Source organism: Cystoisospora suis, assembly GCF_002600585.1.
Source record: "Cystoisospora suis strain Wien I chromosome Unknown contig_597, whole genome shotgun sequence".
NCBI lineage: Eukaryota > Apicomplexa > Conoidasida > Eucoccidiorida > Sarcocystidae > Cystoisospora > Cystoisospora suis.
The window spans coordinates 3009-28740 of NW_027153398.1; the positions used below are offsets into that span (position 1 = coordinate 3009).

The window sequence follows — 25732 nt, forward strand, 5'->3', positions numbered from 1 at the left end:
TTAGGAGATCTTCGATAATCTTTTGATTCTTATGATGAAGCTTCAAGCTTGTGTTTATTCCCGTAGCGAGCTTTTGTCTGTAGTGACAGCTCAATGGCGAGCTAGTCGTCAAGTTCAAGAAGGGACAGTGTCTACATTCTTCCCCTCAGTCACAGCTCTAAAGCTTCTAGCAGAAGAGCATCTGCTAGGTGACGATAGATTTCAACGTCATGCATCATCCGCGTGGTTCCTAGGAAGTGATAGCCATCTTGGAGAAGCAGCTTCTTCGAGACTAAATGACGAAGACGATCTTCTTCTACACACAAGAGGAGCTAATACGACTGGGAGAAGAAGAGGAGAAGGAGCTTCACGTAGACTTGTCGAGGCTGCATGCGGAAGTTACTTATGTTTCGCTCTTAGTGCATCGAAGCTCTTTGAGAATCAGAAGATCCTAGCTCTAGGGGTAAGAAGAAGAAGCGAAGGAAGGGGGGGGGGGGNNGGGGGGGGGGAAGAAGAAGGAAGATCAAGGGGAAAGAAGGCAAGCGAAAAGAGGACGAAGTAGACGAAGTGGAAGGGTGATAGAGGATTGAGTATGAATATCGAGATAGGGAGATAGATGCATAGAGAGCTGAAGAAGTATGTTGGTGTATCTAGATGCGGGACAGTGATCTGTTTCTACATGCGATGACACTTGTGTAAGGGAAAAGGAGTGTATTCATGGATGAATGGCGTATATACACCATGCACCTGTACTGAGAAGGTTATGCAGAGAGGTATTATCTCTCTATGCGTACATACATCACCTTATATACTTGTACGTGTAGGAACTGTATAGTCAGTCTCAGGTAGACAAATCAAGGTGAATCTTTCTAGGAGGAAAGAAAGATCAAAGAGACATCATCCCATGCACATGGACGTGTCTACAGTCCACTAGCTCATGCTGGGTGCCGCCCTCTGTTAGCCGTTTCACAGTCTAGCTAGCATGTCTACTTGTCTCATGTCTCCTGTGTTACTGCTCCTCTCTCTATCATCTGCATCATCCATCCAACAGAAGAGTGTCTACGATGAAGACGTGCTCCTGAAGCTCTTCATCTGACTGTTGTTTCTCTTCTTCTTGTAGGCAACCGGTCTCTCTCCATGTGTTAGTCTTAACCCATGGAGAGACTGACTGATTCTCACTCCTAAGAAGGGAGCAATGTATGGTATAGAGACAGAAAATGGATGCGTCACATACACGAAGAGAAATAGACACAATTCACTCGCCCTCCCCTTGTCAGCTGAGAATCTCTTCCCTTGTGTGTCTTCAACAGATGCATGTCTTTCATACTCATCACGTCTATGTGTACAGCTTCGCTTCCTTAGTTGGATATGTGCCCCGAGCAGATCTTCTATGTATGGATCCAACTGCCTTTTCTCCTTCTCTTCCTCTCTGTCTCTGGGGTTTCTTTCTTTCTTTTCAAAGCGAGAATAGAAAGGTATCAGTCTACAAACCTCGATTGTCCCTCGTCTGTGAGAGAGTCTTCTGACCTTTCTCTCCTTCCCTTCCTTCGAACACAGGCTTCAAAATCTCACCTGCAGAACTATCTTTCTTTCTACTTCTTTCTTTCTATCTATCTCTTTTTTTCTTAACTTTGTTCTTTCTTCTTCTGTGAATGTCTTTGTGATGTTCTCTATCCAGCTAGATGATCTTTTAACCTTTCCGGATTCGACCTTACGTCAAGCACAACTTGCGAATATGCCTGAGTATCTTCTTCTTCTACATGCGTATGTGAGAGAAAAGGTGCAAGACGCTCTTTATACTCTAGCAGAAGACGAAGATGAAGACGACGGAGAAGTCTTTCCTGCAGTTCTTCTATCCCATAGTATAGAAGAGATGCTTCAGCAAGTGCAGTGGACTGTCGGAGGGGGAGAGAATCGATGCTCAGAACAATCGACCATTGCCGCAGCTCTGTGGCCAGCTTGGATGGTCTTACATCGACGCCAGCATCCAAGAGTCTTGATTCAAGCCTACATGCAGCTCTATATAGTAAGAAGAAACGTTTTCTTCTCTTATGTATTTACATATGCAGAGAATTGACTTCATTTCTCTATGGGTCTATAGGATCTGGGGAGGTGAGATTCTCTTCTCTACGGTGTGAGAAGAAAGATAAGGTCTTATGTCTTTATATGTGTTTCGTTGCGTGTCTCAGTGTAGGTCTCTATGTGTGGCTGTATGTCTGGAAGTATCTAGGGGGTTCGTCAAGTCAGTAGACATGTTCGGGTCCATGTAAGATATTTCGGTATGGTTCTGTAGGCATCCTACACGTGTGCTTTTTCTTTTGTGTGGGGGAATAGGGATGGTTGGATGGAAGCATGTACAGGTGCTGCTCCATGTACACGATGCAACGCCGGTCTGCGCGTACACATGTAACATATAGACGCAGTCACTCATATGTGGATATATATAGATATATTTATACATACATACATATTCATTCATACGTACGTAGACCCTCGTTACGGAAAGTTCTCCTATGGTGTCTTCGTGTTTGGAATTGCTAGGCGGAGGTCCACTATGTTAGGTGTTATGATCCATCCGTTTCTCTGTTCTTTTCACTTCGCCGTAGAGAGACATGCTTCTTCTTCTTCTGTCTGGGTTGGGCTGCTCTTTCTCTCCTTCCAGAACACACTTTTCTTCTTCTTTTCTTTGTTGCCTCTCTCTTTCTAAGAGCTTTGCCTCTTCTTCTTCTCATGCATCTCTTTTCTTCTTTCTTTCTTTCACACGAAAGAAAAGAAAGGAAACCCGTTCATCCCTCTCCTTCTTCTCGATGTCTCCTCTGTATCTATCTCTCTATCCACATATCTGTGGATATCTACCTCTCTAGGTGTAGATCCTTTTTCTCTCCACGGAGGCCTTCCTCTCTCCACGTGTGTGTTGTGTTTGTATGTGTATAAGATCTCTCTCCCTCTGTATATATGTAGATGTCCTGTTGTCTCTTTATGTGTGTTCGTTGATAGGACCGGCGAATTTCATCATCTTCTTCTTCTTCATTCTCGAGTTCGACAAACGAGTTTGGGTTGAGCGAGGGAATTCTCGCCTTGATTTTAGCCTGGCTCTTTGACGCTTGGCTGATGAATGATGAGAGTGACACGTCGTCTTCAACCTTCTTGAAGGTCTTTAACTTCCACCTTACTCAGGGGCATCTACCATGCTATGATACACCCAGTGACTGTCTCATGCATTCACGCGTAAGTCTAGAGAGAGATAGACACAAGGGAAAGAACTTGAAAGAGAAAGAGAAGGGATCCTAGTAATGGTAGTAGTAAAGAGAAAGAAGAGAAAGATAGAGAAACAACGACGTGCTTTTTTGAGAGAAGAAGAATAGAATCGATTGACAGAAAGAATGAAGAGCTTGTTCACCCCTGTGTTGATACATCTCTCGATTGAGAGAGATCTTTTGTATGAAGAGAATAGGAAGAGAGAAAAAGAGAAGATAAGAAGAGAGATATATCTACATGTTTCTTCTCTCTCCTAGATATCTGTATAGACACCTAACGATGGTAGGGATAGACATCTGTGTAGGTACGGTTCCTTTGGTTTCGTTGGATTGTCGTGTGTTTTACCTGTGTATTCTACAGGTGTATCATTTCTATGTATGAGCCACGTAATGCAGTCATAAACTTATCGGTCTTCATACATCTATATGGATGTTTAAGGACTTTCATGGATAGATAGAAAGGTCTGTAGGTATGTAGATACGCACGTGTATCTCTGTATGTCATGGAGACGCCGGGAGTCTGTAATTCTTCATCTTTCTTCGTCTTCTTTTTCTTTCTTTCTCTTTCTCTGTTTGATGCTTTACTATCTCTGTGTCTTCTTCTCTCGTTTTTGGTTTGTGTGTGTGTCTGTTGCTTTTCTTCTTTCTTTTTGGACAGCTATCTCGAGAGCAGAAGCGTATAGCGCTCCAAGCTAGCCATCAGCTGAAGGAGTTCCTTATCTCAGTGAGCCAGTGTCTATCTTCTGTGTCTACCGAGTTTCCATACCTGAAGACCCTTCAACAGTATAAAACACTCTGCTCTACTCTTAGTACTCTCCAGCAACCTCTATCTGCCTACATCGCTGCCTTGAACGAAGGAAAAGAAGGCCTGAGAGAAACAGGAGATGAAGACTTCTCGCTGTCCTAAAGCACGTCTACATGCGACTGTATCAAAGAAGAGATGCAGATTTCTTCCCCGCGTTACAAAGAAAGTCTACATCTCATTTGTCTATCCATGGAACGATGGAGTTGAGAGCTCTATGTGTAGACTGATTAGGTGTTGGTATATGAAAGGTCCACATGCAGGAGAAGCAAGCTGCTGAGTTAGAGGAGATCGTGAAAGGGGGGGCCAGGTTGTCAAACAGAAGGAGGAGACCGACAAGAAAAGAGGCAAAAAGGACTTACAGAAAATGAGTGAAAGAGAATGCTTTTATCTCTCTTTATCATGGGCTTCTCTTCTTCTCTCTATGCTAAGCATCGAGAGAGATAGAGAAAGAAAAAAACGCGTTTTCTCTGTATCCGAGAGAATTGCCTATATGTAGAGGGGGATGGAGGGAAGTCTTTTGATCTGGCGCGAGACAGGAATTGAAGAAGAGTCATTTTTGAGGTGACTTCTTCAGTCCTTACAGAAAGAGGTTTTTTCTATCTGTTCTTTTGTCTTTGCATGCATGCAACCATGTTACGTCCTTGTCCATTATTCATTTTCTTCCTCCCTGTTTTTTTCTTTCTTAGTTTTCTTTTCTCTCTTTTTTTGTCAAGACCATCACGAGGACGAGACCCCGCATACACGCATATACATACATACGTATTCATATTCACATGCATGCGTACATACATATCTACACATGCTTACGTATTCACCCCTACGTCTTCATGCATCCGAAATTCCCAGCAATGGACGCATGCATGTATATCTGTGTGTATGTATGCAAGTAGATCTCATTTCTGTGGCTATTTCTTTTCATTCATTGTTTTCCTGTGTCTTTTTCTTTCTCGCTTAAACAGTCATCTTCTACAGATCGGTTTTTTCCAAACAAGTCCTAGAATGTCATTGCATGAAAGAAGAGTAGCTAGGTTTAATGAGAGTTTCTCAGCTCGCTCCTTCTCACTTCTTCTTCGACCTCAGGCAGGTGTGAAGAACTTGTGCGGTTCGTAAAAATAAGAGGAGAGGTAGACAAGGACTGAGGGAGCGGAACTTCATGACGGCAGGGCTACTTGACTCATGGTTTCATATGAGTGTGTTTCTATCTCTGATGGTAAATAAAGACGTGGCCGTCAGGTTCGAAGAGAAAGACACTGACGGAATGCCCCGAGAAGCTATGAAAAATGAAGAGAGAGGAGAGAGGGCGAAGCGAATGAACGTTTTCTTTTCTCTGTCTACTTGTGGACTCGCACTGAGGTAATCTTGTGTAGACTATCCCAATCATTCTCAGTTGTTTAGTACACAGTGCATGCACTCGGTGTCCACGTGTAGGCTATAGCTCCTTTGCTTCTGACGCGCATATGATGATGACATGATCGTGGCCTTGGTGCTGACGGAGTCTGATGCAGTGGTGGTGTATAGAAGAAGTTCCAAGGCAGACTGTCTATAACATTCTCGTGCGAGAATGTTGTGTTTTTTGCTATGAATGGAAAGTGGAGGATCAAGAGATTTTTTGAGAAAACTTGAAAGACAAGTTGATATCAGAGTCTGTTTTTCGGTGATACGAGGACTCGAGGCCTTCAACTGGGCACGAAGGCTGTCGGTGGATCTGAACCTACCTCTTCAAAGGTAAAACGTACGAGAAGGCGGACAAAAAGATAGTGTACAGGTGGATACTGCTAATGCAAGGAAGCCGTGAAGACTAAGGGAATGAAGATCCCTGGGCATGCTTCTCGCCCCCCCCCCCGTTGTTCTCAGAAATTAAGATGCAAAGAGTCCTCTTTTCGTTCTCTAGAAGAAAACAGACGTGTTTAAGTCACGTGGCGGTTGTCTTTATATGTCCTCCTCCCTTAAAGAGAGCTATGTAGTTGCCTGCTGTAAACAGATGGAATCATACCCGCAGCAAAATTCTTAGCTGGGGACCGGCCGCCCCAGCGGCTTCATTGAGGAAACCCTGCAGTGCTGACGCGATGAAGTCTTCTAGCTGGTACTGCCAGTACTGTGAGTACCAAGGACGTTTGACGCAATAGTCGGGAAAGTAAACCCTAGGCACCACACCTTTAGGGTGATGCTTCCACACAACGCTGTTCCCTGTCACAAGCAACATCGGCAGACGGTTCATGGCGGTGCACAGCAGTAAAAAATCGGAAACATCGAAGTTCACGCCACTTACCAGCTGCTCACTCCCTAAAGTTCCCACTTCCTCCCAGCAGCAGCAGACCTTCAGACGACACCTGTCTCTGAGTTTCAACTTCCATTCAAAGACGAGCGCTGGAGCATCGACCATCTTCTGTTGACGGATACAAGCTTTCTTGTTGAAATCTTCGCAGGACTGTGCACCTCGACTTCACAGCTAATCCACGTGTCTGTCTTCCCTGGTCCCCTTTCCTTCTGAATAACGCGGGCATGGTCTAGTGGCTANNATCCCGAGTTCGATCCTCGGTGCCCGTACTTTCACTTATGAGTGTGTCAAACTTTATGTCTTCTCTATTTCGCAGTTCCTCAGACGAGTTTTCTGGGAGTAGTAGCTGTCATCATTCCTATCGGCGGACTGACAGTGCACGCCTGCGTCGTTTGCCGGTTGGCTTTCCGGGTCACAGCCCTCGACGGTGCTGAATGGTCTGACATTTCTATGGCCGGAGGACAGACTTCGACAGAACGCACATGCATGGACGTTTCAACTCAAGAAGCTGCCATGCCAAAGTGGTGTTGCATCGGTCACCGGAAGTTTTATTGAGTATCGTCGCCAGACTGAACTGCGATTCGATACGTTTCCTTGTCCGTGGTGCTGGTTCGGAAACGTACAAGCATTTCATCGCGGCTGGCTTTGCTGTTGTTCTCTGCATACGGAAAACTTCCCGCCACTGGTGCAAGTGTGAAACGGTTTTTGTCGACTTGTTAGAACTCCCATGAAACATCAGTTGACTGGAGAACTCATGCAGGTCACCACCCAGATGGGTCTTTGCGAGCCAGCCGCCTTTGATGCAGTGCAAGCAAGCTTTTGCCGTGAAGCGATCAGGTGGAGTGGTACGCGAGTAAAGTACGTAGTCATGTTCTGACCCCTTCTGTGTACGAAGTGCCACTGTGTGTCTCAGCAGCTCGGAAGAAAGAAAGCCGCGTGCTTCTCTCTGGGGTGTGCTTCTGCTAGACACGTATCTTCTACAATATTCACTAGTCTCCGACAGGGATCTGTTACCAAGGAGGACCTCTACCCACCATCGGCGCGAAGCTAGTCCACAAATTCCCCTTCAGCGGTGGCTTACCAGTCTCGTCTTCAGTCGCAGTGCAAGCACTTCCGAGCAGACGAGAGGCCGCTGATGATTATGTGCTAAGCCGTACGGGTTTCCAGGCAGTAGCAGACCACAGAGCTTTCTTCCACCTCAGCGGAAGAAAGCTCTGTGGTCTTATGTTTCAGAAAGCACACAGTCGAAAAGTTTTTCTTTGCGCATCGTTTAAGAGGGTCAGGGAGTTGTTTTTCTACTAGTAAAACGCTAGTTCATTCGTTCTATTGTTCGACCGTCGCCGCTCACAGCGCTACGCCGTGACGAAAGAATGAATATGAGAAAGAGAAGTTCCTTATCTTCTTACTAACTGTCTTTGGTTCACAAAAAATGGTAACGACCTTCAAAGTCACCGCTGCCAAGAATACGTAAACAGTGAGAGAATCTGTTGAAAATCGACACAGTAGCGCTTTCAGGGAGGAAGGGGGAGAGGCATGTCGTCCCTTCGAGCCTCCCGGTGCCATACAGGAAAAACAGATGGATCCATACACCGTTGACATACATCATCATCACCATCAGCATTGCTGCAAAGGTCGTTAGCTTTATCCCAAACTCCTTTCACTTCAGACAGGCAAGGTAAGATCCGACGAGGAAGACCCGGCATGCTGAGAAGATGTCTTGTTTGCGAACCTACCCAGGACGCGCAGAAAGACGACTGGAGGGAACGCTTCCGAAATCTCTCAAACTCTCTATTTTTGATTGACTGATTGAAATCTCCCCCCTCCCCGAATCCCTTGGCGGCTCTCTACTCCCCAGACATACGTAGCACAGCGCTGTCAGCTAATCGACGCGTTTAGGCTTCACTGACATGGTTGAAACCAGCTGACAGCTAAGCTAGTCTCCTCACATACGGAGCCCCACATCACATCAGAGAAGCACCATGAAGGATTCTCTGACGGATGTGTTGTGCAGCAGCAGCAGCCTGATCTTCCTCGACCTCAAGGATCGTGACAAATCCCTAACAGCGGGTGCCTCCGTACACACAGTCTCAATCTAAATGCGATATGGAGAGTGAGCTCACACGAAAGAAAGGAGTCGACGGGAAGTAGAATGAAGGATCAGAACCAAAAAGCCATTTCTCATTTCTGTCTCTGTTTCCGTTATCTAGCTTCAACAAGCTCTCAATTACATGAGAAAGATAACATCTACCTGAGAAGCAGTCAACTGATTGCCTTTTGGCTCCGGCCGGCGCGCATCGATCCAACAGAAGCTAGCCAACCCTTCCTGCAGTGAGTAGTAAGTATCGGTATCTCCCCTCTTTCTTTCTCCGCTCTCGGCAAATGCCATTTGACAGTAAAGTAGGGCCTCCGTCCTCGTAGAGAATAGATCAAAGAAGACGAGGAGGACACTCATTCTCTCGGAGGATGGAACGCCCTCCCAAAAACAACGTGGGAGCTCGCAACCCATTGCTCTCTCTCTCCTTCACCCTCCTTCTATGCATGATCTACAACTGACGAATTCCCTATGTACTGGCAAGGTAACACTGCCTCGTTACAACAGCGCATCATTTCTTTCTCTCAATGCATGCAGTGACCACGATGAAAACAACAAGCTCTGTACACGTCCTATAAAATCTTTTCAACATACAGAAACACAAAAGTTTCATCACAAGAGTCATTCTTTCTATCTTACTTGGAAAGCTACTTACTACACGTCGGCTGGTTAGCTAGCTAGGTATCTAGCTAGCTATTCGGATAATCATTCATTCAAACAGTCATTCGATCCCTGACATCCAAGCATCTCTCTCCCCCCCCTTACAAGCCTCTTCTTCTGTCCATTCTTTTTCTATTCATTCGTTTCTTTCTCTTTGAAGAGGTAGACGGGAGGTTACAGAAGCTTAGGAGCCTAGTCCATCGCCATCGAAGACGGCACGCTCTGACTGGCGTTGTACACACCCCACGTCTAGCTATCTCTGCGGACATGGTTAGATCCAGGATATGTCTAAGAAACATACCTTGTCCACAGAAAAACGACGTGAACCTTAGTTTACCAGCCTCTCACTTGCTTAAGTATCTACCCCCTCGCAAAGTGTCAAGAGCATGCGAAACAAAGGCGTGGAGCGTTCGGTTTTCTTTAAGTCTGTACAAACCTAGCACCTGCTGAAGTAAGACTTCTTGAGTAGTGTGTCGAGGGCGGCAGATACACCGGTATGAAGATAGAAAGTCAATCTTCGCATGCATGCATCCAGGCATGCAAACGGAGATCGACGTTCTATTTACTTGAATCGTCTAATATAGCGGTTTCAGCTCCTTCTCCTGGAACTATTGCTGTGACTGTTGCTGTTGAATCATGGCAGCCAGTGACTGAGCCTCACTAGGAGCCACGGCTTGAAGGAGTTGAAGAAGCCACTTCTTTGTTAAAGGCTCATCTTGGAGTGCTGCATGAAAGGTCGCATCTCTGCGTAGAGAACAAGATACACGAGGAAAGGAGAGTATTCGTCGGCGAGATCAACAATGGGTATATCAACGTACATACGTATGATATGCAAGGACAACATATACGCAGCGCTCCTGCTGTATTGAAAGCTGAAAAGAATTTGCCGATTGAGGCTTCGTATCCGTGACGGTCTACGAACGATATATACAGCAGAGATTCCCACTGAATCACCGAACCCCCCCAGAAGAACCGACAGCTCGTCTCCGTAGAGTCTCAGACAGGTTACATAGACAAGAAGAGTTCTATACTCTCTTACCAGAGGTCCAACACTCCAGGCATGCGCGAATACATATCTGAAAGTATTAAAAACTAACACCCCGATCGTACGTGATGACTAAGATACATGAGATCTCTGTATGTATACTTTCAAGATGTCCGTGCGTACATCCCATGCATCCGTCCCCCCCGCGCTCTTAGAGAAGACAACAAATCCTTTAAAGGCCCTGATCTCCTGTCAAGCCAAGAGACAAGACCAATCCCTCTATAGTCATGAAGACGAACAGGATCCAAGAAGGAAAGAAACCGAGTATCCATCTTACTGTATATAGCCACAATACGTCCCACTGAAACGCAAGATGAGCTCATACACTTTGAGAATGAATGACGTTCGATAGTCTTCCTTCGCGCCGGGGAGTAGCCGTCCTACCTATCCTTACCGCCTTTCTCTCCCCGCCTCTTGTGTTCTCTACTTGCTTACTATCTTCCCCCGATAGACTCCTGTAAAGTCTGTTGGAACACTTACTTAAGAGCATCAGGAAGACATTGTTTTAAAGCCTCTCTCGCTCGGTTATTATCGGTTAGACGGAGGTAGCACCGAATGACGTGCTTGAGAAGACGAGCAGGGGGGCATTCGGCTAGGGCTGTAACCATATTACATAATACAGTGCTGACTGCATAGAATCTCTCAGCCGTAGCGCAAATGTAAGAGAGCCCAACGTCATCCAAGAGAATCTTCTGAACGATAAACGTCGCTACCTAGAGCACATATCATAAGAGAAGAAAAGAGAAAGAGCAATGGAAATGCTGATGATCAAAGGAAGAGGTGCGGGAACGCTTTCATGAAGAGAAAGGAGACAGATCCATCACAAGCATATCTTAATATATGACAACAAACTCAACCCCGTCACATACTAGGCAATAAGAGAAGTGAGAAGATATCTCTCTCACTTAAGAGGAAGAAGAAACTTCTCAGGGAGGTCGATCGTAGTCAGAGGAAGAGTCGAACAGAAACCATTCTCTTCCGTCGTAGCGGTGGACGACAGTAGGAGTGAAGAGCAGATGTCTTATGCTTTTCAACTCCAAGAAAGAGATACAAACAACTAGATGTAAAGACTTTGTTACATAGATGCGAAGAAAAACCTTCTTCCTCCCTGTCGAGATCTCTTATGACTGATCTTCCCTCTCTGTGAATCTGCTGAGGAAGAGAGAGACTCCTTTCTACTCCATCTATCCCTCTGTCTAGAAGAGAAGAAAAGAAAAGAAAAAAAGAGATGGAAAAAGACTGGTGAAGTCGTTGTATACACCTCCTGACAAGACACTAAAGACTCACTACTAGCTATCTATGACGTTCTCTAAAGCGCGATCAGAGACTTGACGATCCGTATGCTATGTCGGTCCACTACCATAATGAAAGAGAGAGAATAAGAAAACTCTTGGATCTTTCTTACACATGAAAAACAGAAACTCCCATTTATCAGGAAACTCTTACTAGCGCTCATACAGAGTCGCTGCTTACATGCTTGTCTAACGGGATAGATAGATAGATAGATAGAGGAGATCTAGGTATACTAGAAGCCATAAACCCTACTAAAAAAAAAGGCTGGAATGTGTATGAGACAATATCTACATGTTGTTTATCTTCTGATCTTTCTCTCTTCCACTACCTTCGGTTTCCTCTTGTGTCCTCTCGTTTCATCATACTATCGCAAGTATACATAGATAGAAGCTATTTTTTTATTGCCTTATACTCCTTCCGAAACACCTATTTTATCTATCTAACTAATTTTGACTATCTGTCTATCTCTCTATCTACCTATCTATCTATCTATCACTGCTCTATCTGCCCCCTGTCTTTGACTTGTTTCTGTTCTTCCTCTCTTCGTCTTCGTCTTCTTCTTACCGTTTTCGAGAGCTCTGAGCCTGTCTCCATAATACGGAGACACAACGGTATGATCTCAGTCTGCAGGAGGAAGTTGATCACCTCAGGATCGTCGATCTTCACGAGTGCGCCAATGACGCCTAGAGATGTTAAGCGCAGATACTCCAGAGGTCTTGTCTTTGAAACCGTATTCAAGAAAGGATATAAGAAAAGAGGAATGTGAGCTGAAAGAAAAGAAGAGATCAAAAAGAAAGAAAGAAGAAAGAAAGAAAATGAAACACGCCAAAAAGTAGGAAGCAGAGATATGTCGGCATGTGAACGTTGTAGGGAGAAGTCGAAGTGGATTAGATGGAGGGAGGGAGAAAGAAAGATAGAAGAGAACGAGAGACAGATGTGCAAAAAGTAGACGAAAAGGCAAGAAAGAAAGGATCTGATAGACTTTTGAATAGGAGTGTTATATCTTTCTAGTTCTCCATATTCACAACCGTGATAATACGCGGAGAATTCTCACGTACATAAAAGACATACACCACCAGGAAGTCCAAGGATGGCAGCTTCACTCCAGCTGTATGTACACTACATTTTCGTGTACATACACTTAGAAAAGTTACATCTCATCGTCATTTCCTTTGCTGGCTCTCCTCCAAGATCTTCTTCTTCAAATGAGGAAGAACGAAAGAAAGGCACTGACGGGTAATGAGGTAACTCTCCTGTGTCTATTTAGAAGCATCGACCGCCATCGTGAAAGAATGTGATGCACATACGCATAACATCACGCATGCATGAAACTAGAAAGTGATACAGACCAACACCTTCAACTCTGCAAGGAGATGTACACCTATGCGGAGATGTACACATATGTAGACATACATAGGCAAAGGACACAGGAGCGTTGAGGTGTAAATATTCTATATCTTATCCCTCTGTCTGGTTGCCTCTTCGAGGATTTCTCCTTCTTTTCAGAAAAAAACTTCTGCTTCCATCTCATGGCCTTCTATCAAGAGCTTTCACCTAGAGAAGGACAACGTATAAGTGGGTAGTACGTACGTGGACTACTCATGGAAAAGCTATCAAACTCATCAGCCACAAACTAAAGGAACAAAAGCAAGAGCATCCCCTAGAAAGAAAGAACGAAAGTCCGCAGTGACTGTCTCTTTCCCTTCAAACCAGTTCCCCTCCTGTAAGACGCGGTCATCTTGCTTCATTAACTGGGAAGACCTCACAAAACAGACAAGGAGGAATGAAAAGGAAAGAAGGAGAAATCAGAGAAAGAAGGAAAGGAGATAAGCAGGAAAGAAAGAATCTTCGCCATACCATTAAGAAACGCCTGTCGTGTATCAGGATGAGAAGCGACGCACTGAAGAAGAGCAAGGGAATTACAGACGCGATTCGACGCGGCGGCTGAGAGCGTCGGTGGTGATAAGCAGGGACTGCAACACAAAGACAGAGAGAGAAGAAACAAAACAAGAAGGTGAAGAGAAATGAAGAGAAAGAAAACTCACACAAAAGGATGACATTACGGAGAAAAGAGAATGATGATGGAGATGAAAGTGAGAAACCGAGAGAAAAAGAAAGAGAGAGACAGGGTCTGTTTACTTCATGGGTGTGTGTGTGTACGTCTCCTGTATGTGAGTGTGAGACAGAAGAAGAGACAGACTCTTGGAGAAGAAGGAAGTATAAGACAGCTAAGAAGGAAAGTCTTCCCATAGAAAAATGCAGATGAGTTGTTTTACCTCGTCGCCATCCCCAAGTATAGGACTGAAAGCATGATATACCATCACAGGTGCTATCTCCCCTGCCGACTGTTTCGCGTCTACGCCTTCTACTTCGCCGTCAAGGTACGAAGGAACCTATTCAGAGACAGACGGTGTGTCCTCCTCGCGAAGCATATGTGAAGAACCCCACTACTATACGACCCGTATGATGGATGTCACATCACCCCCCCTGTGCTCTGTGAATCTCTAAGAGTAAAGATGATCTTGAATTGAGAGGCGTCAACTGCCATGTAGATAAATCGATAGACCAATTTGTACAGAGGGGTCTCCATACATATTTGAGAAGAGGCAGAAGGGTTTGAGACAAGAAATAGACTTTTCTCTATCCAAGAAATGACTTTGACACTACGAGCATGATGACGAGTTGAGTAGATCATCACCATGAAGCTTCCTTCACTACATGCGTTTCCGAAGACGAGGGGGGGAGAAGAATGGATGAGACCTAGGTAGGTACGGAGACGACCTCGGAAAGAAAGAAGAGCAAGATGAGCAGAAGACTTGGGTCAGCCCCCCCTTTCGAGTTGATCAATAGATTCTCATTATCAATAGACTTACTAGATCGAGATGATTTCCTGGAGAATCGCAGCGATGGTACCGAAGCTGTGCCATAGAAGTGGTGCCAAGTCAGGAAACTGCTCTCTTCTCTTCGATAGATCAGCTAATGCCGCTTCACGTTTCTCCAACACACTTAGATCAAGAAGAAGCTGACAGATGTAATCTTTGTCTGACTGTGGTAACGGTATAGTCAAAGGAGTTACAAGAGCCTGAGAAGTCGACGGCATCGAACCCGATGGATGGTGGGCGGAAGGATTCTGAACTGCTAAAACTCCTTCAGTAGATGGCTGAGCACCTAGTGCTCCCACCCCTACTGTCGCTACCCCCACAGCTGCCCCCCCAGCTGTCGCCGCAGGGCCTAACATATCGGCGAGCTACAGAAAGGAAGAAAGAAGAGATGATACAGAGCGACGCTCAAGCAAAGACAGGACTAGAAAGGAGGCACGGAACAGATGAAACAGGCCGAGAGGAATGTAGCTGGTACTTGTTAAGACCGCGAGAACGAGGAGATGAGAATGACGGCAGGAAGCAACACAGAGAGACGGTAAACACAAAACCGGGGAATGAACCGTTGACAAAGAGAGGAATATAGTAAGGGAAGTTGTAAAGGAGACGGTCCCACACCAAAGCTTGAGCAGCTTCCCTCTGCGGGCACTTTTCTCTGGGGAGAGGATGAGAAAGAATTCAAGTAGTTGGGAGACGAAGCAAGAACGCGTGCAAATCACGCCTCTTGGCCCCGGTAGCTCGCAAAGAAGTGTTCATCCGTTGCTTTCTTTCAAGAAGCGAAGGCAAACAAGATAAATAGAGTGGACGAGACTCCCACGAACAACGACTACGACTGAACGGAACGATGCAGAGCGGCGAGAGGGCGGCTGCAAATACCAACGGAAAAAAGGAAATGCCGAAAGGAAGAGAAGTAGTCTGCGTCCACTCTGGTGAGCGTCGGTAAAGAGTGGGGCGGCAGGAAAACCTGTTCTTCAAAGATGACGACGGATGCCGGAAGCTGAACGAAGGAAAGGGCTTCAGGAGGTTCGGGAAGGACCGAGAGCAAAAACTTGGCGGAGGGGGATTGAACTGATTATCAGAAACAGAATCCCGCCCTGCTGACCGTCACCCCAGACAACGGAACTCCGTTCACGTGTATGTACACCTGAGTCTACTTGTGAATCGGCAGACGCCCTTGATTCTCCGGTAAACACACGAGGGACGCTAACAGTCAGCCAGCACTACATTAACCGCGGCAACACAACCAGCGACATAAGCTTGCTTCACAATGGCACGAAGAGACGACAGAGTTAGGAGAAATCACGGAACAGATAAAGATTGACTAGACATATGGGGTGGGGCAGCCCGCCCCAAACCCCCAGGAGTTGAGTGCTTTGGAGCGTACAGAATTTCACAGCTCGAAAGCAAAATGCGACGGACACGAACACAACAGGTTAAAACTGCATAAACTGTCCAAATTCTGAAAGGAATAGAGCAGGTATCGCTCCAGAGAGAACGGACAGATGCAGGCACCGTGTGACACAGCTTAAGGCGAGTCTGCACTGGAGCAGCTCTGCGGCGGCAGGGCAGACTGAAAACGGAATCTTTAGACAGGACAACGCAGCTGGGAGTACACAGTCTGATGAAGAGGCCTGCAGGAGTTTCCGGATAGAAGGATTCTCCTATTTGAAGCGAGCTTTCCCATGGAGGACGACCCGGCCACGCTCGCATGCCAGCAAGAGCCCGGCCCGAATACACGCCGAGAAGGCGGCCTAGCACGCCAGGCGTGCCTCAAACAGTTTTGTTCTGTGCTACGGAGAATCATCGCATCAGAAGCCTTCGTGAAGCCTTGTGATTGACTCTGCTTGCACGAACTGGACTGCGTGGGCTAAAGCGAGCTTGTCGACTCGCACATGAACGACCTAAGTATTTGGGTAACCCACGCATCAGAACCTGTGTATTCACACTCCTGAGAGTGGGATTCGTGGGCAGTTCTCAGCAAGTGACGACGGTAGCGGAGCGGACCGTCAGCAAAGCCACTGTAACCTGGCGGGGAGGCTAAGTGATGCGCTTTGGCGGCCAAGGCAGAGGAGAAAGTCATAGACACGCAGTGTGAACAAGGCGGTTCTGCAGGACACAACACCAGAGACTTGGACGCAGACTTCTGGGGTTAGGCGGGGACCTCAGGGACCTTCAGATCCCCGAATGTTAGGGTTCATTCCTGTAACCCTTGAAGGATTATGGGAATGGAAAGGAATGCCATTTGGACCAGCAGGTGCTCCCGCAATACAGGAGAACGGTAGATCGCCTCCTAGCTGCAAGTATGAACTCGGTTTGGGCACCTGCTTCTCTGGACGATGCTATCACATACAGTAACTCACTTTAAGGACATATAATCCGTCTTGAGGCGTTCTTCCATCGCGTCCGTGAAGGCAATCTTCAGCTGAATCCCGAGACGCCTCGTCTGTGTCAAAAGGAAACGGCGTGCCTAGGGTTTCCACTTTCTTCGGAGGGAGTACGCCCCGCCAAACCCGGTAGGAAGTTTCCAAGGTCAGTGGCTAAGGGAGTGCGAAGTTTCTTGAATTTTAGAAAGCTATTTCAGGAGGCTCAGTAGAGACTTCGCTTGCCTAGCGGAGTCCCTGGAATGGCGTATGACAAATTCTGCTTTGTTTCAATGGAATGCCAGAAGGGAGAGGAAGCGTTCAATGCTGTTCAGGCTGCCCTAATTCGAAGGACTCGAACGGCCCACCCGCAAGTGGGTCAGACTTTCATTGTGGATTGTGATGCGCGTACTCCCGGGCTGGGTGCCGCGTATCTCAACAAGATAACCTTGGACGGGGGGAGACCAACGGCTCTCGCTACTAGAGTGCTTAGACCGAAGGAGAGGAAATGGTCAACAATGGAACTTCAGTGGTGTGGGCTTCAGCGAGGTTTCATTACTGGTCGCGTAAAAGGCGATGTCGATTGCTGGCTGATGTAGAGTTTGACCTTCTTGTGCGTTCTTCTTGGGTAACTTTCAATCAGTTAGAATCCAGAGGGTCTTTATGACTCAGGTGCTTCTGTTTACCGGGACGCAGGATGTCTGAAGTCTGGGCCGTTGCCCTCCCACGTGCGGCAGTTACGCTTTACCAGAGTGGTACCGGTGTCTCTGTGTGGTAGGGTTGCAGTCAAGAGAATGGCAACGATAGTCGCCATGGCACTGATTGGGGAGGGAAGTGATAAGATTCCCCGAAGATCAAAATATGTACTATATCGTGCCTTCGTCACGCTTTCGTAGGCTACCGTGCCTAGTTGACCCTCAGCTGCGATCAAAGCAGCGCTCCTGTCCTTTCATTTGCACGCGCAGCACAGTTATCACTCTTGTCAAGACGCTTTTGTCCAGGCATGCATTTCGAGTGTCGTTGTCCTTCCTCAACTAATGCTGGCACTAGTACTCCTGTGGTGTCCGATCAAAGGTCTTCAACGGCCGATGCACATGCGCGCCCTTACCTGTCACAGATGAAGGAAGGATGAAGTATATAGTTGGCCCGGCGCACTTCAGCTGCATCCGCGAGATGCAAACTGCTTTCTCTTCGTCTATGGTTGGCAGCAACAAAACTCCGTCTATGATTGGCAGCCACAACACTCCTTTCATAGAAGAATGCTTCGCATCGCGGGCAACACAAATAATCAAGAGCATTCCTTTGCACCGCGTCCCCACGTGGGCTCTTCGGTATTTCGTCTCTTCGGCGGACACAACCCCGCCAGCGACTGCCCCTCTCTGAAACTCGTACGTCATTAGCTCAGACCAAGTTAGTTCCTCATATCTCGGATGCTGCCGTGCCACTTCACAGAAAAAAGAACTACTGCTCTGCCCGTGCCATCGGACTGACTGTAGAGAGGGATAGTTTTTTCTACGACATACGTAGAAGCCTGAAGACTCGGTGACAGGCGGCGGAAGCTCTTAGAATCATTGAACAGCACGCCGGAAGCCTACCTGCGTTACGACCCAACGAACTTGCGGGCACACTTCTTTGATTGCAACAGAGTGATGACAGGAGCAGACAAGGAGGAAAAAACAGTTATTATCGAGAGATTCGGCGACAACGAGGAGCCGCATATAGATCGGTAAGAAGGGCGCGCCTGCGCGTGCTCCGCTAAACGAATACCTAGGAGTCCACTAAAGCACACAAACAGCGGTGACGTCGAGTCAGCCACCCGTACTAGGCCGGTGCTGGAATCACTGTCTTCAGGTTCCGACGCACCAGCACCATAATAGGATGCTTGCCCCAGTAGGAGTAATCCCATTAGAGGCTAATTTACCTGTTAGCTAACCGTTTCCTTACGAACACTCGACCTCTGGCTCAATACAGACTAGATAGCTACCCTGATGTGTCAATCCGGCGTTAGGGCCCTATAGCTGGTCGGCGGTGGGGAAGAAAGCCGTATTTCGGCGGGTGTAAGGAGGCAAGAAAGTCTGTCTTCATCACATTCTGTAGCTCGATTCCTCCGGATTCAACCAAAGGCTAACAATCCCAGTGCCCAAGAAAAACTTCCGAGTGTGAAGAGAAGGGCTGCATGCGTGCTTGGGCCATGCATGTATTTCAACAAGGGTCGAAGCAACGGGAGAGATTCGTTCCTTTCTCCGTCCCTCTCCTCCCTCGTTTCATCGCTTTTCCCTTGGTGTAGAGACACATCCCAGGTACCTTCTTTCGTCTTACTGTCGGGCTGGGGGACATCTTTCTTCGCCCGTGCGAATCCGGTCTTTCTGGGTTCTTCTCCGGACTATAGGTTCTCGTGTACCATCCTTCCTCGTTGCCGTTCCCCTTGTTGGTTGCCGATCTATCCGTACTATATCATTCTTCCTGATGAGACAGTAAGGGAGAGAACGCCAGCATGTGCCTTTGCCTTTCAATCTCAAGATACTCCCGAGGCGATCGGGGCGCGTATGCTAGCGCATTTTGCATCGAACTCAACGCCAGAAAGTGAAGAGGAAATATCCTTGGCGTTCAGCTTGTTTCGTCTCTTTCCTTCTTGCTGCGTTCCTACACGTTGTCTCCAGTCCGTTTTTCTCCTCTTCCTTCTGTTCCGATATGTGCCCCGTCATCAGCCGTCTCCCGTTCCCAGAGAGCTGATCGACGCCAAATTACAGTGGTAGATCACCAGCGTAGGAACCTTCTACGAAGACTCCCTTTTCTACACCGCGCCTCATCTGTAGCCCCGTAGTGGCTTGTCTTACACTGGACGGGAGAAGGTGTCAAACAGACCCGTTTCTTTCGCACGTTAAAGCTTACGTCACTCCGTAACTGCTGAGCAAGTATTGCCGAGTGGAGAAAAGTTTCTTTCCTCTTTCCGCCTTTGTAGTCCCCAACCGGATATGTAGACTGCGTTCTTTGTCTCACTCGTCAACTGGGGTCGCTTTCCACTTCACACACCCATGAAAAACGTCATGATCTCTCGTGCAGTTTCCTGCCTTCAGCCTCGCAGGCAGGCATCCAAGACACACCGAGGAGTCAGCGGATACTCAGAAAGCCTGAGTCTTTTCATTCTTCCCTTCCACAAGGTAGCGACTTTCTTCCTCATTCCTTTCGACAGTGATGTGGTCCGCACATCACTCTTCAGTGTACAAGTACCCGCCCTTCCCCCGACGGTCGTCGCCTTCTCTGCCGTCCTACCTTCAAAGGGGCGTGAGACTGTCGTAGCTTTTCTAGTCGCCCTCCTTTCAGCCTCATCATTTCCTTACACATCCCAGTGTAATCTACATCTGGGAAAGACGCGGCAGCGAGTGATCCACTCGCTGTCTCTTTTTTATCGTTTTAGAACAGGAGACATCTCTCCTGTTTCGGCTTTCTATCTTGTATCGTCTTCAACACTTGACGGAAATGAAGCCCGACGATGTCTTTTCAGCCGGATGAAGGAGGTGTACTCATTACCCAGTGGACCTACATACACCTGAAGTACTCTCCTTCTTGGCCCTCTTCCCGAGATAGATAGGACAACTTTTTCCACATCTGAGCCTCTCTTCACTTTTGTTTCTTTTTCTTCTTTTCCAGTCCTCTATTTCTCCTTCTCCCGCAACTCCACATCAACAGACTGACCCATTTGTACTCCCTGTCTTCTTTTCTTCTTCTTGTCTCTCTTGTTCATCCATCTCTCTCTTTTTCCCCAGCAAACTCCTTCTTTACCTCCTGCCATTCCACACTACTCTCTCTTCCTCGTCTTTTGTTTGCTCTCACCTAATCCCACCTAGCCATGCCGACAGAAAGTGGCAAAGCCTCTATCACTCCTACCCTAGGAGGGGTAGGTAACCCCCCCCCTCCAGCTGTCTCCTCCTCTGCTCCTCCTCCTACTACTACTATGAGCACCCTACCTTCATCATCTCATGAAGATGTAGAGACTCTCCAGCCTTCTCTAAGATCCATTCCCTCGTCTACCTTCCCCTCAGATCCCTCCTCTGCAACAAGTCCTTCTCTAGGAGGTAGCGGAGGGGGTACGACTCATAGTCATACCAGCCCTCCTGTTGGGCATGCAGGAAGTTCATCGACAACGGTCGGGGCTCACCAGCCCCCTGTGCTACCACGTCATTTAAAGAGAAAGCTTGCGGGGATTATCGAAGCATGTCGGAAATGCCGGCAATTTCATCTTTTTCTTGAGCCGGTTGACGTGGTAGCAATGGAGTGCCCTACCTATTATGACCTTATACAGCATCCTATGGATCTCGCAACTATGGAAGAGAAACTCCATACAAATCAATATGCTGTCGAAGACGACTTTCTTAAAGATATGATGCTGATCTTCTCCAACTGTCGACTGTAAGGGCACAAAGCCTCTCATTCTATCTACACGGCATCGATGCCTTCCTTGTGTTATGTTAAGATGTCTAGGGGGAGGGAGGGTGTCTTTTCAGAAAGTAGCCGTTGCCTCTGTGGTAGACAAAGGGAAAGAAATGAACGATCAGGATAATGATCGCGTCCTGCTACATGAAGACGAAGAAGAAGGACAGCGCGAATGTCTTGACTGTCTATAGAAATTCCATCCAAGTAGATCCTGTTTCACGTGGGTGGATGAGGGGATAGAAGCGCATTTGTATCGTATCGAAGGAAATGCTTTCAAGTAGATTCACCCTGTCCACATAGAGAGAATGATAAGCATGTCTGCACTTCACGTCTATATAGAGATACATAACGGGTGTGTGTATTCGTATATTTTTTGTCATTCAACCAGAAGACGACCTCCCTTCTTCCCGTCATCCAGTTTGCAACGTCTCACATACAGTTTCGCACCATATGCTTTATCTGTTATCTTTCACTGCGAAAGAAAAAGAAGAAGATAGATTCCTCTCATAGGAACTTCTTCGTCTTCTTCACGCCATCTTCTCCAACTTCTCCGCCTCCTCCCTCTCTCTTCTGAGTGTTTGTTTACCTGCCTTCAAAGTGTCCTCTACAGATCTGCCCCTATGTGTATGTAGATATACCAAGATGCAGTCCATTCCTATGTCGTCTAGCAGGGGACAAGAGCTTCCTTTGGGAGTTCGCTCACTCCCTTACAGTGTCTATCATCTCAAGCGTATGCTCCTACCTAGCAGTGTACACGGGTAGAGATTCATTCACAGCTACACACACATAAGAGACATCTACCTATACATGTATTTTACATGTATAGGCCATAGAGACTCTCTTCCGTTTCTTGTGTATCTCTGTAATAGTGAAACATATCTATAGGAAACAGGGGGAGAGAAAATGCATCCTTCTTTTTTCCTCATCTGAAGTGAATGGATGAAGACTTGCCTTCAACATGATAATGAAGAAAATACACGACTACTGCTGTCGATGCCCTTCACAGTAAGGTTGTTCTTCTTAATGGTAACTACTCCTGCCCCCCCTCCTCCTTGTCTCCCTCTCTCCCTCAGGTCCCTGTCTCTCTGCTCGTTCACCCCCCTGTCTCGCTGTTTCTTGCCTGTTTGTTTGTTCTGTAGATTCAATCGACCGGGTAATCCTTCAGGGGACTTCGTTCTTTCTTTGTGCTGGAAATCTGAAGAGAAGTTTATAGAAGAATGGAGGAGACACTTAAGAGATTCGAACAAGTCAAGTAAAGTAATCAAAGCCTTTGTCGATATGTTTAATTCGGGGACAGGGCGATTAGCTGATGGCGGTGGAGCTTCTGGTCATTCATCTTCAGCCAAATCTTCTTCTAGTAAAGATAGAAAAGCTCGTAAAGCTTCCTCTTCTTCGTCTTCCTCTTCTTCTCTTCATCTAACGGATACAGCTTCTCTTCCTTCTTCCTCTTCTTCTGCCCATTCTCACGCTTCTGCAGTTAACAAAGGAGAATCTCTTTCTTTATCATCTAGTGACAGTCTTTCTTCCTCTTCTTCCTCTAGCTCTCGGGGTTCGGTAGGACGGAGAGCTTCTTCTTCCTCTTCCTCTTCAATTCCACCTTCACAAACACTTTCTTGCACCTCTAACACTACCAGTGCATCTATAACCAACAAAGCGGTAGGAGGGGGAGGAGACCAGCCATCTTCTTCTTCTTCTCCTGCTGTAGTTGTCGATCATCCCGAGAGAAGCTCTTTCTCTCTTTCATCTTCTTCTCCTTTCTCAGTGGCCGAGCATCTCCACCCAGGGGGTAGTGCGAGTACCGTTATAAGCATTCCTTCAAGTGGCCCTTCCGATTCCCCTCCTGCAACAACTTCCTCTGGATCTAGTGTCATTATGACAGATACCAAACCTGCAGTAAAAGGCTCTTCTTCATTCTCTTCACTTCAAGATTCTTCTTCGTCGTCTACATCTTCGGTCTCTCCAGCTGTCTCTGTATCTCTTCCCGAGAGTGTGTCAGGTGTAGAGACACCTGGAAAAGATCATCTAGGATCTCCAACAACGACAACAACACCTTCAGGTATCTCACTTCGCAGTAGTCTACCCGTATCGACGACAGCTACTACTGCTACTACTACTTCTCCATCTTCTTCTTCTTTTCTCCCGTCTCTTCCATTAAAGAAAGAGAACGAATCTTACCAACCTCCGTCTCTTCCTTCTATTTCTTCTTCTGCGTCTTCCTCAGAGACCCTCCCCGTCGAGGGAGAGGGAGAGAAGACGAAACCTCCTTCTTTGCCTCCCCTGGGAAGAGAAGGCCAATCAAGAGAAGAAGCAAAAGATCAACAGCATCAGTCTCTATCGCCATCTCTTCAACAGACTTCTGTCAATCATGAAGCGGGAAGATCCAAAGTTGAAGATCCTCTCATACATGGATCGAAGGGGGGAGAGATGATAGGCAATCCCTCACAGCCTCATCCTCAGGCAGATTCAGCTGATCTCTCCTGTGCCTTTCCTTCAGGGGAGACAGACGTCTCTCGAGCAGGTGGAGGTACGGGGGTGGTCGGGGGAGGTAGTGCCATCTCAACACCTGTTGGACCGAATAAGACATGGCAAATTTACTGTAAAGATTATGTAAGTCAAGTCAAAGGAACATTCTCTCTCTCTGTATATCTATATCTAGATGTGCAGAGATAGATAGATCGATGGATAGATAGGTCAGATAGATAGACAGATAGAAGATAAATTGGTTAAAGGCAGAGAGAGAGGTAGATAGATCATTCATCTTCCTCTGTCTGTAGAAGGAGGGGGGATTATGGTCGAGTTTGACTAGTAAATGCTTTTGGTTGTAGAGTTTGTTTGAGTTCGGCAGTCTATCATTTTCATCTGAGTTGTTTGTCTGGGCATCCCATTGGCCCCGTGATAGTCTTTTTTCCGTCCTGTTGAGGTTGGAGGTCTACAGTGGGTTGATGGAGAGAGGGAGGAGAGGGGGGGAGAGCGGAGCGCTGTGACGAATCAGATGCTTGTCTTACTTCTCCGGCTATGACTGCTTCTGTTGTTCATTGAGATTCTATCAGAGATGGGTCCTGGTATATTGTCGATGGTTTCTACTCTAGTCCTCTACTTGAATATCTTGCATGCAGAGGGATGAATCCTTGTCTATGTTCATCCCCCATGTCCATCAGGGGGAGAGGGTTGCAGTGGCTCTTCATCCTACATGCAACAAACTCTGTACTTCTTACCTCCTCGCTACTATCTTTTCGTGTCTTCACTCTTCTTACTTACCGGAAGCAGAGGAGAAATGTCTCTATACCGCTCTTCATTTCTCTAGAAAAGAGAACGTGAACTTCTCTAACGGACTTGGGCCGTTTCTCGGCTAACTTCGTTCCCAACTCTCTTTGTTCCTTGCTTTAACGTGATGTACACGCGGCAAGAGCAGATGAGAAGAAGAAGAAGTTTCCATCTAAGTAGAGAAGTCGTCGCAATCCAGAAGAGGGATGTATGACATCTTTGTTCGCCGCTGTTCGTGAGAGTCCTATCTTTCTCACTCTTTCTTTCCTTCTCACTCTTTCTTTCTGTCTTTCTGTTTTTTCTTTCAGATGCTTCGGCCGTTGAAATGTGATCGCTATGGGTATCTCTTTAGTACACCCGTGTTAGCCTCTGCTGAGCTTCCTCAGGCTGTGAAGGAGAACTACATGAAGATCATCAGTCGCCCTATGGACTACGGCACTATATGGGTAAGCAAGGCATGCAACCACAGACTCACAGAGGAGGAGTGAAGAAGAAGAAAAACGAGGTCTCCTTGGATCTATATGTATGTTCTCCATATGATAGATACGTAGATAGGATGGCTAGAGAATAGATAGATAGATAGGTGCATAGCGGCGAAGAGTATATACGTGTGAACAGATTTCCATAGCTTGTCTCTTTGTATAAGAGAGAGGGGGATAGCGGTGTGGAAGTGTATGGTCGGTTCTTGTTGATGGATAGAAGATAGGTGTATAGATAGATAGTGTAGGGAAGAGAGGCGTCGGACGAGGATGATGATGATGCTGCGCTTGTATGTCTGTTGACACGGGAGAAAAAAGTTGATGGAGGTAGATCATCTCCATTTCTTATCTTCTGCAGCTCTACCATCGTTCTTCTACCTACTTGTTTCTATATTACAGTGTGTAACGTGGTCCTAGTTCATCCGCTTAGGTGTACACAGATACCTACATGTATACAGACCCGTCTTATGTGTGTCTCTGTATGTGTATATACTAGTCTTTGTTTTGCGAGGTACTCTCTGTTGCTTCGAGGCTTTTCTAAAAGAACTGCATTATATCGTTATTTCGTCTTTTCTTCTTCCTCAAGGAAAATGCGCAGTTTCTTCCTCTGTTCTGTTGGGTCTGTCTCCTTCCTTTTTCTTGCTGATACCGGTGCTCCCAAGACACTTTTTATACCTGTTCAAACGGTCACATGAAAGGTGATAAGCGAGTTAGATAGAAAGATAGATCGATGGATACACAGAAAGGTTTGTTCATGTGGAGAATATGCACTCATAACTGTAGCCCCCTTACTACGTGAGACATCAAACCATCAGAATACAGAGGTGTATACTCTCGATCCATATGTCTCTCTACCTCTTTGTCTATTCATTATCTACTTATCTTTCTCCTTATCTATCTATCTATC

General features: G+C 46.6%; 3 protein-coding genes across 3 annotated transcripts in view; 2 read left to right on the top strand and 1 right to left on the bottom strand.

The window, feature by feature from the left end:
* CSUI_001494 (uncharacterized protein) overlaps window positions 1-5785 on the top strand; it is an 8508-nt gene extending 2723 nt beyond the window's left edge. The window contains exons 4-7 of the mRNA XM_068061700.1: window positions 5-442; window positions 1658-2005; window positions 2977-3207; window positions 3895-5785. Of these exons, the coding sequence (XP_067926322.1) occupies window positions 5-442; window positions 1658-2005; window positions 2977-3207; window positions 3895-4143 (1266 nt within the window). The 3' untranslated portion in view covers window positions 4144-5785. The remainder of the gene's footprint in view (window positions 1-4; window positions 443-1657; window positions 2006-2976; window positions 3208-3894) is intronic.
* Window positions 5786-7774: 1989 nt separating this feature from the next.
* On the bottom strand, window positions 7775-15943 carry CSUI_001495 (cell differentiation protein rcd1). The gene is made up of 5 exons (XM_068061701.1): window positions 14283-15943; window positions 13267-13382; window positions 11974-12176; window positions 10597-10829; window positions 7775-9815 (listed from the first exon to the last, which is right to left on the bottom strand). Exons 1-5 carry the CDS (start codon window positions 14645-14647, stop codon window positions 9680-9682), a joined length of 1053 nt encoding a protein of 350 aa, XP_067926323.1. The 5' UTR covers window positions 14648-15943; the 3' UTR covers window positions 7775-9679.
* Window positions 15944-18946: 3003 nt separating this feature from the next.
* CSUI_001496 (bromodomain-containing protein) overlaps window positions 18947-25732 on the top strand; it is a gene marked incomplete at its 3' end in the record, with an annotated part of 7111 nt that continues 325 nt past the window's right edge. The window contains exons 1-3 of the mRNA XM_068061702.1: window positions 18947-21058; window positions 22222-23689; window positions 24655-24792. Of these exons, the coding sequence (XP_067926324.1) occupies window positions 20499-21058; window positions 22222-23689; window positions 24655-24792 (2166 nt within the window). The 5' untranslated portion in view covers window positions 18947-20498. The remainder of the gene's footprint in view (window positions 21059-22221; window positions 23690-24654; window positions 24793-25732) is intronic.

Bases quoted from the DNA above. Each gene is read 5' to 3' on its own strand.
- CSUI_001495 (XM_068061701.1), bottom strand. From the start codon at position 14,647: ATGTTAGGCCCTGCGGCGACAGCTGGGGGGGCAGCTGTGGGGGTAGCG. The intron at 13,383-14,282 runs GTAAGTCTATTG...TTTGTGTTGCAG, and splicing joins CAGGAAATCATCTCGATCTA to TCCCTGCTTATCACCACCGA. The intron at 12,177-13,266 runs GTATGGCGAAGA...CTTTTCTTTCAG, and splicing joins ACGACAGGCGTTTCTTAATG to CTCACATTCCTCTTTTCTTA.